Source organism: Yarrowia lipolytica, chromosome 1F, assembly GCF_001761485.1.
Source record: "Yarrowia lipolytica chromosome 1F, complete sequence".
Taxonomy (NCBI): Eukaryota; Fungi; Ascomycota; class Dipodascomycetes; order Dipodascales; genus Yarrowia; species Yarrowia lipolytica.
In genome coordinates this window covers 3869868-3881112 of record NC_090775.1, presented here as the reverse complement: position 1 = coordinate 3881112, position 11245 = coordinate 3869868, and the positions used below count along the sequence as shown (strand labels likewise).

Sequence of the window (11245 nt, the reverse complement as noted above, 5' to 3'; positions counted from 1 at the left end):
CACAAGGAGACGTTTTCAAAGGCAATGCAAACGGAAGAGGGGCAATGGAAGGATTGAGATTAGAGAACTGGAGACCTGGAGTGTGGCTTTTCCGAATGAACCGAACAAAACACGCGAAGCTTATGTGGACCCAACATACAACACGGGACGAACCAGGTTTTTTTTATGATTTTTTTACTGAGAAATAGGTACGTGCCAAGTTGGGACCATGACACTAAACGTGTTTAATTAGTTAATATTCTTGCAAGCGTACCATTCATTTCAAAAGGTTTATTCTTTCCACAGCCAAAGTTATAAATTAAATGATTGGTATATGCAGAAAAAAAAAAAGGTATAATAAATTGTTCCAGTCTAGTAGCAACAGAGTCGGGAGTGTTCCTTCTGACCCGTATCCACCACTTTTGGATCCATCAGGTCCTCCGATAACCACCGATAGGCTCTGAAACAGACACGGAAGCAATGCGTTCTGGCAGGTTGAAATATGCGCTTGGAGCCCTCTCGCTGCTATCTATATGGTACCTGTTTTCACCCACCGTCACCAATTTCGTGGTGTGGAACTTCGAGGATCTCCTCATTGGAGACGTGAGCTCCGACATTGTGTTTCTACAGCGACTTCACGCGTACGCCATGGACGATGATAGATCATGTGAGGTGCCTGAATGGATCCCAGAGGGCACTCTCGTCACGTCTAGACCTGACTGTCAAGCCCCCCAGGGCTGGGAAGTGAAACATTTACCTCACTCGAACATTCCGACCTTTGATTTTGCCATGGGTTCGTGTTCACGAGGAGAAAGAATGCTGTGTCTCATTTTATCCAACAGCCATCCTCTTCCGTTCGGCAAAAGGCACAGGAAGAACCCGCTGCATCAGCTGACTCGTCAGACCTTGTCTCTCTACACCAACGAAGACTACAGCTGGAGCTGCAACGCCAAACATCTCAGTGCCTGCCAGGTCGTGCCTGGAGGATCAGCCCAGTGCATTTTGGAAGCTATGGTGGCGCACAATTTCGGGTCAGAGCTCGATAAGAAGGTCACGTGGAAACGAGCTCTGGATCATTGCAAGATCCATCAGAGTCATATTAGTTGGAGCAGGTAGTGCGATACACCTCGAAGAGGGACTAATTGCCTCAACTACAATCACACGCTAACCTGAATTGCCGACAACAGGACACATCTCTATGTCTCGGACACATTTATCATATTAATCTAGACCACGCAAGTACGAGTACAAGTACATACAGTGTACCGGACAAGTACCACCTTGATTATCTTGCATCAGATCCTGCCGATAGGAGTGGACGCGAGGGATGGCACAGCGAGTGGTCCAAGCAGCATCTGTATACTTATTACGAGTGTCTGACTTGCCACTCTGAAGAGATGTCAGGCTGCTACTGTAAATGTGCCGGTACAGTATATACGTATTTGTATATTTGTACTTCACATGTCACCACATAGACTACAGTATGTACAAGTATGTTGTACCAGGTACTTATTTCACAAGTATGTACTGTACTATACAATAAGAAGACAATAAGTGAAAATTGAATTGATTGGTAGCCTCTATACCTCTACAAGCACTTGCTCTAAAAAAACACCACAAATAGCATGTCTCACTTCCACACAACGCCATGATTGTATGTGTGTGTACGATGTGCTCCTAGGCTGCACAACCCACCATCAGACACAGCAAGAAGCAATAAAAACGTCGAGAATGAAATGACTCACCGGAGACGCCTGTTAGATGCACCCTCAAGTTAACATTATATGACTATACATGTTTGAACATCTGAGGCTTGTATTTTTGTTATTATCTCCGAAGCAATCTCCACATAACATATCTACCGTCGGAGCGACAATCGGGACCTAATTTGACATACACTCAGGTTGAAAAAATTGCATCCGAGCTAATCACAATTTCTATCTCCGAAGTGCAAGTACAGTATGTACTCGTATTCGGATAACACACAATGTAAGCTATATCTATGGCTCTTACTGTCCTTCTACAATATGCACGATTCACCCTCGAATATGTCTCCGTATAATCGATATATACAAACCCTCGGACTGTGTCCTCCAGTTTGCGTGTGTTATTTTACATGCTATAATTTACACTGAAAATAAGAACACCTTACTCTTCAGTCTTGGCCTTCTTGGCGGCGGGCTCGTCCTCAACGGCAGGTCCCTCGGTGGCAGCAACGGTGGGAGTGCTGGTGACATCGGCGTGGAACTCTCGGATGATGGAGTCAACATCGTCAATGTTGAGAGATCGAACGTCACCAAGCTTCTTGATCTTGGCAGTGACATCCTTGCACTGGGCGTCGGTCAGGTGCAGGTTGAGCTGGTCAACTCGCGACTTGATGGCGTTCCAGCCGGTAAGACGGTTGGCAAAGTGGATGTATCGGGTCAGACCGAAATCGGCGGGGTTGAGAATCTCGTAAGTGGAGGGGTTGGCGAGAATGGCCTTGGCGTGGATACCGGCCTTGTGGGTGAAGGCGCAGAAACCGGTGATGGGGTTGTTGAAGGGGATGTTGACCTGGACGGCGTCGGCGACGAGGTTCTCGAGGTCTCGCAGCTTGTGCAGCTTGTACTTGGAGAGAACGTAGTCTCGGTCAGCAGCAATCATTCGAGCCATCAGACCACCGAGAGAGGTGATACCGTTTCGCTCACCGATACCGAGAACGGAGACATCGATGAGGTTGGCACCAGCCTCGAGGGCGGTGTAGGCGTTGGCAATGGCACAGCCGGTGTCGTTGTGGAAATGGCACTCAATGTCGCACGAGACAACGGACTTGAGGGTTCGGACAAGCTCGTAGACCTGTCGGGGGTTGGCGCATCCAACAGTGTCAGCAATACCGACTCGGTTGACACCAATCTTGTCGACAGTTCGGTAGATGTTGAGGAGATCGACCAGGTCGGATCGGAAAGAATCCTCGGAGGAGAATCGGATCTCAATGCCGTGGCTCTTGACAAACTCAATGACCTCGACAGCGGACTGTGCAATGTAGTTCATGTCCTTGCCGTGGGAGTACTGTCGCAGGAACTGGGAGGTACCAATGACGACATCGACACCATCGACACCGGTGGAGACAGCGAGTCTTGCGTCGTCCATGTGGCATCGGATGTGAGTGAGAATCTTGGCCTTAAGACCGAGCTTGCAGATGGCCTCGCAATCGGACCGCGACTGCTCCGATGCTGCGGGGGAGGTCAGCTCGATGTAGTCGACACCAAAGTCGTCCAGAGCCTTGGCAATCTCGATCTTGGTCTCGGTGTCAAAGAAGGCAGAGGCAAACTGCTCTCCCTCTCGCAGAGTGGACTCGATGAGCTGGAACTTGGACACGTTAGAAAGGAAATCGGCGGGGTTGGCTCCGTAAGGATTAGTCTGCTCGCCGGTGTGACCGACCTCGACTCCAACGTTGGAGGGCTTCTCAGGAGCAGCGTTAGCGGCGGGGGCGTTATCTGTTGCGCACATTTTTTTAGCGATTCTTGGTTGTGTTAGAGGAGAGGTGGATGAGAATCTATCTGTCAGAAGAAGAAAGAAAAAAAGAGAGACTAAACTGGGGGACCCCAAAGTCTTTTATATGCTCGATGCTCTCTTACTATGACTAATTGCTACTGCTCCCAATGACACATTTTAGGCTTTTTTTCCTGACCCTGCCAAATAAGCTCACACTTGAAATTTTTCACCACTTGTAAAAAGCGATGTGCTTTATTCGAGCGTTTATTGCTCACAGGTTTGATGGACAGGGTCTAGAACTGATAGGTGTATATCACCGCAGAAAAGTGCAATCTGGACCAGGCATGCCGGAATAGATTCTGGCCATCAAGACAATCCGACAACACTCTTATACGCTTGTGAATAAACTCCTGGAGGTCGACTCATTGTCTGGTTCCCTGTGCACCACCAGTGCACACCATGTCACAGCAGTATACAGTATAGCTAATCTAGTCGATAACGTGAACGTGCCAAACGTGAGCCATAGCATAGAGACAGGGAGAAAACAAGAGGTGACTGAACACTCGTCGACCACCTGTAAGCCATGACTTACCCAATCCGACTATCAAGTATACTCTAGATGACCACATTTTCCGAATTCCTCACCCCTCACCCACCGCGCATCACGTTGTTCCATGGTTTCCATCTCGCTCACGCAGCACTTTAATTTTGCATAATCGCGGGCGGAGCGCTTGGGACTTGGTGGAGTAATAAACGGAGTGAGCTGCGTACGACCAAGTAAGTACGCTACGCAGACGTTCTCTCTAGAGCAAGGAACAAAAACTGGTTATAGCTATGGTAGCTGTAAATGGTATTAGGCGACTTGGCACAAAAAAAATTTCCACACCAAATAACTCCCTTCTTTGTAAGACTCATACTTGTACTTGTAATTTCCGGCTATCATGTTTCTGATTGTTCAGCTCAATTGGAACCCTAAAGGCGGCTCTTTTTTTCTGCCAGCCGTTGTAGCATCATCATGTCGCAGCTCAAGGTCCCGCGTAAAGCTCCTTAGTAAAGCAAATTAGTGGGCTGGGTCGGCTCAGACGGGATTATCTGCCGGGTAACACCTTCAATGGAGGGCCCGCAGCACACATGCACTCTCAAATCGACCAATGTATGTGTATTCGGAGTCTCGAGCAAGAAATCCTGTGGCGTCGACAAAAAATCATTGTTGCGCACTTCCGACAGGAAACCATGAACAAATGCTCGCCGTATGATTGGACAGGGTGTTGCTCCAACTGCTTTCGTTTTAGTACGGTTCTAAAAAACAGCCATTGGGTTACGTAAGCGCAATCTTGATGGGGTTACCCGGCCCAGAAAATATATCAAACTTTTCCCTAGAACTCTATTGGCGCCGTCGTTACGCATATAAAAGTAGTGTACTTAACGATGGGGGCCGCCAGTTTGCAAAAATTGGATTTCGGCAAAACTGTCGGTCAAGGTGTGAGTATTGGCGAAAAATGCGGCGGGGAAGATTCTAAGGCGGTTTAAAGAGGCATACAGCCCATCAGCAACGGAAAACCGAGAGAAATTGGCTGGATACACCTGTCCCACGATTACTACGCGTATCGTGGGTGGGAACTCTAAATGACTTGAGTACTAACGCGAGAACCAAGAATATTTCGACCAGACGAAACGATACCAGCGTGCAACGACGATTCAGTGTGATTTAGGACGCAACAACAGAGATTGTGATTATAGGTGAGTTCTCGGAAGAAGTGTGTGGGAGACAAGTGGAGTGTTCTGCTCAAGGCACGTTGGTTGGTGTCAATGGAGCCTTAATTTTGAGTCTATCAGAGGGTAGACCTATCGACCAAGATGACGAACAAAAGAAGATGAGCGATAGGAGAGATTGACAGGCAGAATTGAGTCGTCTTTTTTTGCCGCATGTCTGTCTCAATTGGTCCCTGCAGACACATCACATGTCTCATGTATTGTGCTTACTAACCCAGATGTCTCGATTAGATCGTCTTGTATTGCTACTAGACACAGGCTCATCTGCATTTGTGCGTAATACTGCGGCTGACCAGCTGGCAGATGTTCAAAAGAGCCATCCCGAAGAACTATTCAATCTACTCGGGCGAGTTTTCCCGTTTCTAAAGTCGAAAAAATGGGACACACGAATTGCGGCGGCTCGTGCCATTGGAGGCATTGTAGCCAACTGTCCTCAATGGGACCCCAATGCGGAGGAGGCTTCCGATGCTGCTTTGGCTGATAACTTGGCTGTCAAGAGTGAGGTCAAAACCGAGGATGGTGCTGAATCGGCTTCAGCCAACCTCGACATTTCTCTGCTATCAGATGGCATGCTCAATTTCGAGACATTTGATCTGGAGAAGGTCATCCAGTTTGGAGGCAAACTGCTGGGAAGCGGAGGAAAAGAGTATGAGGACATGTACGCCAACCTGGATCCCATTGAGCGTCTTCAGAAGCAAAAGAAGACGTTAAATAGCCGGCTTGGCTTGGCAGGTCAGTACATGGAGGACGGTCTTCTGGACGAGTCGGATGTCAAGGTGGAAGCCAATGTGGTGGAGAAGGTCAAAGTGGAGACTCCAGAAATCAAGACCGAGGTCAAGACAGAAACCACCCCCACTCCTCCGGCAGACGGACACTCTTCAGCTCGTCTGAGAGCCATGGCGAAGAGACGAGCCAAGTTACAAAAGGGCAACAATGCGAACAAAGTGCGGATTGTGGACGTCAGTGGCAAGAAGGAGGATGGAGGAAAGACTGTTATCAAAGATGACACCCCTGGAGGCATTCACACCTCTGAAAACGATGGCAAATTACTGGTTGAAGGCATTTCCCCCATTGTTCAGCTCGGAGCAGGCAAAGTTTGGCCCTTTGAGGGTCTTTGTGAACTTCTAATGGTCGACCTGTTCGACGATAACTGGGAGACTCGACATGGAGCCGCACTGGGACTGAGAGAAGTGGTTAAGGTGCACGGAAAGGGCGCTGGACGGGTACGGGGTTCCTCCGTGGAGGAGAATGACGCTCGAAACCGGCAGTGGATCGAAGATTTGGCATGTAGACTGTGCTGTATCTTTGCTCTGGACAGATTTGGCGATTACGTGGGTGACCAGGTCGTTGCTCCTGTTCGAGAGTCCTCTGGCCAGACCCTTGGTGCTCTTCTGTTGCATATGGACGAGAAGACGATCAGACCTACCTTCACTGTTTTGCATGGACTGGTGCTACAAAAGTATAACAAACCTGGTTCCATGACAGTATGGGAAGCTCGACACGGAGGAATGCTTGGACTGAGATATCTGGTGTCTGTGCGAACTGACCTGCTGTTCAAAGACAAGGCCTATCTCGACGATCTCTATGAAGCCGTTCTGAGTGGCCTCAGAGAGTCTGATGATGACGTGCAGGCAGTTTCGGCCGCCACACTAATCCCCGTCATCTCAGAGTACATCACTCTAAGACCTGATCGTATCAATGAGCTCATGAGCGTGCTTTGGGAGTGTTTAACCGATCTCAGAGACGATCTGAGTGCATCTATCGGTAACGTGATGGATCTCCTCGGCAAGTTGTGCGCCATTCCTCGGGTTTTGGATGTTCTCCAGATCAATGCCGAAATGGACCCTAGTCAAGACTTCAGAAACCTGGTCCCCAGACTGTATCCTTTCTTCCGACACAGCATCACTAATGTGCGAAAGAGCGTCTTGACGACCATGTTGACTCTTTTAGGTGTTGGTAAGGGCGATGGGAAGACTCCCTGGGTGACCACTCACCTGTTGAGACTCGTGTTTCAGGTTCTTTTGGTTGAGCAGAACCCTTCGGTGACAGCTCTGGCACACGAGCTTTGGACGGCCCTGCTGGCTGCTGCTCCCAGCGAAGAACTCACCAAATTCCCATTTGTGGGCTATTTATCTCTACTTATGACTCCCATTGGTGTGGCTCGTCATTCTCACAAGATGGAAACCTCTCTGTTTGTCAAGCCCAGTGGAGGTATTTACTCTGTCGATAAGAACACCAAGCGAAAGACGACAACTGACAAGGAGACCGATTGGGGCAGTCAGCAACTGGTGGTCAACATTGATAACCCCATTTTGCTTGGAGATATCAGTATTGTTCCTTACGATGTTTTCCTGCGAATCAGAGTTACGTCTGCCGGTGCATTTGCCCAGCTACTTCGACTTGGAGACGAGTCTCTTCTGCAAGGTCTCCAACCTCGTCTGGACAAGTATGCTCGATCTAAGTACTCCACCCAGCGATTAGTTGCTGCTCTTATCTTTGACGAATGTGGGCCTTCTGCCAAGCTGTTTCTTCCCTCTGTTTCTGAGCTCCTTGTTGCTCCTCCTCCTGCTGCCATGTACGCCGACATTACACCTTTCCTCAAGGCTGTTCGAACGCAGGCTCTTTCTGCTCTGCGAGTCTTCGCTGACGCTGGAGGAGCCAGCACTGCTGCCAAGCTTCCTCAGCTGCCTATTCTGGTACAGGGAGAAGCTGACGCTGGACCCGAGGCCTTTTCTTTGGAGCAGGCTCAGAAGCTGATTGACGTGGACGTGCCGAAGCTCAGAAAGACTATTTCCACTACCGCTCGACTTTCTTCCGGCCAGCTCATGGAGGACTCGCTCCTGGCTCTTTCTCAGGCCATGGAGGAAGCGCACGAGGCGAAGACCCAGAGAGATGTGTCTATCCAGAGCACGTTGGCATCTGCCGTTATTCATATTGGCGGCCTTCCTCCCAAGCTCAACGGAGTCATCAGAGCTCTAATGGACTCCATCAAGGGTGAGGAGCATGTCATCTTGCAGGATCGAGCTGCTGCAACGATTGTGCATCTGGTTGATTTGTTTGGAGCTGCTGGCAAGACCGGAGCCACCGACAAGATCATCAAGAACCTGTGTGCCTTCCTGTGTGTCGACACCTCCGAGACACCTGAATTTCACTTCAACGAAAAGGTGGAGTCTAACATTCTGTCCCTGCGAAAGGAGGAAGCCAAGACCGACCCTGCTGACGTCATTGCTCACCAGCGAGAAGTCAAGGCAGCAAGAATCAAGCGAGGGGGTGCCCAGACAGCTCTTCAGGGCATGTTGGTCGAGTTTGGAGACCATGTGTTTGAAAAGTGCAAAAAGCTTGAGTCCATCATGTTCGACCCTCTCAAGGTGGAGCTCAACTCGGACAGTGTCTATGCTCCAGAAGACACCTCTGGCCAGTCTGTGGTTGACTCTCTGAGTATTATCCGAGCTCTGGTGCCCTGTCTGTCTACTAACTTGCATTCGAAGATTATGGAGATTCTGCCCAGCGTCTTCACCCACCTGGGAAGCAAGTTTGCCGTGGTGCGATACGCTGCTGCGAAGTGTTTTGCCACCATTTGTGCCACTCTTCCTCTTCAGGCCATTCCGGAGCTGGTTCGAATCGTCCTGCCTATGCTCAACGACCCTCTGTCTCTCCACAGACGCCAGGGAGCTGTCGAGTGCATCTACCACCTCGCTGCCATCATGGGCAACGATGTTCTTCCCTACGTTGTGTTTTTGATTGTTCCTATTCTGGGTCGTATGTCAGATGCCGATCAGGACGTGCGTCTGATTGCCACCACCACTTTTGCCCAGATCGTCAAGCTGGTTCCTCTCGAAAGTGGTATCCCGGACCCCGAAGGCATGTCCAAGGAACTGCTTGAGGGTCGAGACAAGGAGCGAGAGTTCCTGCAGCAGATGCTGGACGTGTCCAAGATCAAACCCTTCCCTCTGCCTGTCAGCATTAAGGCAACGCTGCGAAAGTATCAGCAAGACGGAGTCAACTGGCTGGCCTTCCTCAACAAGTATCAACTTCACGGTATTCTGTGTGACGATATGGGTCTCGGAAAGACTCTGCAGACCATTTGTATTGTGTCGTCTGATCATTATCTGCGTGCTGAAAAGTACAAGGAGCTGGAGGGCAAGTACAAGGAGCTGGAGAGCGCCGGAAACACGGACGCTGCCTCTCTGGACGGCCTCAAGAGCGAAATGGCGCAAGTCAGAGCTCTCCCTTCGCTCATTGTCTGTCCCCCCACCCTCATTGGACATTGGAAACACGAGCTCAACACCTATGCCCCCTTCCTGTCTGTTCTCATGTACGCTGGACATCCCTCTCAGCGATACCTGCATGCCGACTCTCTGCACAAGTACGATATTGTGGTCACTTCCTACGATATCTGTCGAAACGACAATGCTGTCTTCACCAAACAGCAATACAACTACTGTGTTCTTGACGAGGGCCATATCATCAAGAACCCCCAGTCCAGACTCACCCAGAGCGTTAAAAAGATCCACGCCAACCACCGTCTGATTCTGTCAGGTACTCCCATCCAGAACAATGTTCTTGAGTTGTGGTCGTTGTTCGACTTCCTCATGCCCGGTTTCCTGGGTACCGAGAAGGTTTTCAATGAGCGGTTTGCCAAGCCTATTGCTTCTTCTAGAAACTCCAAGTCTTCTTCCAAGGAGCAGGAAGCGGGAGCTCTGGCTTTGGAGGCTCTGCATAAGCAGGTTTTGCCCTTCCTGCTGCGACGTCTCAAGGAGGACGTGCTGTCTGATCTGCCCCCTAAGATCATCCAGGACTACTACTGCGAACTATCCGAGCTACAGCGAGAGCTGTACGGCGACTTCGCCAAGAAGCAAAAGTCTGTGGTCGAAAACGAAATCACCACAGAGACGGTCGAGTCCAAGCAGCACGTGTTCCAGGCTCTACAGTACATGCGAAAGCTGTGCAACCACCCTGCTCTGGTTCTTAATGAGCGGCATCCAAAGTTTAGCAAGATCATGAAGCAGTTTGGAGGAGCTACAGGTGTCAAATCCATCAACAATGCTCCCAAGCTGCAGGCTCTTCAGCGACTTTTGTTGGATTGTGGTATCGGAGAGACCAAGGGAGCTGAGGCTAAGAATGGCACCAGCAAGAAGCAACATTCTGAAGGCGATGTCCCTGTTATTTCTCAGCACCGAGCTCTCATTTTCTGTCAGCTCAAGGACATGCTGGACATTGTTGAGAACGAGCTCTTTAAGAAGTATATGCCTACAGTTACGTTTATGCGACTGGACGGATCTACTGAAGCTCGACATCGACACGATATTGTCCAGAAGTTCAACGCTGATCCTTCCATCGATGTTTTGCTTCTTACCACCCATGTGGGTGGCTTGGGCCTCAACCTGACTGGTGCTGATACCGTCATCTTTGTGGAACACGACTGGAACCCAATGAACGATCTGCAGGCCATGGACCGAGCCCATCGAATCGGCCAGAAGAAGGTGGTCAACGTCTACCGACTCATCACCCGAAACACTCTTGAGGAGAAGATTATGGGTCTGCAAAAGTTCAAGCTCAACATTGCGTCCACGGTCATCAACCAGCAGAACTCCGGTCTCTCTTCCATGGACACTGATCAACTGCTTGATCTCTTTAATGTCGACGACGTGGCAGCGGCTGGTAACGGAACCGCAGCGGCGGATGCAAACGCCGAGGACGCCGGTTTGGATGCCACTGGATCGCTTGGCAAGAAGAACCCTGCTTTGGCCGATCTCGGCGAGTTGTGGGACGAAGGAGAGTACACCGAGGAGTACAACCTGGACAACTTCATCCAGTCTCTCAAGTAAAGGGCATTGTAAGGAGATGTATATTAGCTATATATGTACTATTAATGATTATTTAATGATTTTACGTGTCGTGACAGTAGGAGAATGCCTTTACATTACAGAAGCCCACTGTGACACTACAAGTAGCCTCTTTTTGCCTATACTGTACGAGTAATGTGTTGAATGAGTGAGATCATTCTACAGTTAACACA

The 11245-nt window shown here is 49.6% G+C and overlaps 3 protein-coding genes across 3 annotated transcripts; 2 read left to right on the top strand and 1 right to left on the bottom strand.

Moving 5' to 3' along the window:
• Positions 1-459: 459 nt before the first annotated feature.
• On the top strand, positions 460-1095 carry YALI1_F38806g (uncharacterized protein; the record flags this gene model as incomplete). Its single annotated transcript, XM_506080.3, has 1 exon — positions 460-1095. The coding sequence occupies one exon, from the start codon at positions 460-462 to the stop codon at positions 1093-1095; it is 636 nt and encodes a 211-aa protein (XP_506080.3).
• A 1032-nt stretch (positions 1096-2127) lies between these two features.
• On the bottom strand, positions 2128-3468 carry YALI1_F38776g (uncharacterized protein; the record flags this gene model as incomplete). The annotated part of the gene is made up of 1 exon (XM_506079.1): positions 2128-3468. The coding sequence occupies one exon, from the start codon at positions 3466-3468 to the stop codon at positions 2128-2130; it is 1341 nt and encodes a 446-aa protein (XP_506079.1).
• Positions 3469-5414: 1946 nt separating this feature from the next.
• On the top strand, positions 5415-11054 carry YALI1_F38756g (uncharacterized protein; the record flags this gene model as incomplete). Its single annotated transcript, XM_506078.3, has 1 exon — positions 5415-11054. One exon carries the CDS (start codon positions 5415-5417, stop codon positions 11052-11054), a length of 5640 nt encoding a protein of 1879 aa, XP_506078.2.
• Between the last annotated feature and the right edge of the window lie 191 nt (positions 11055-11245).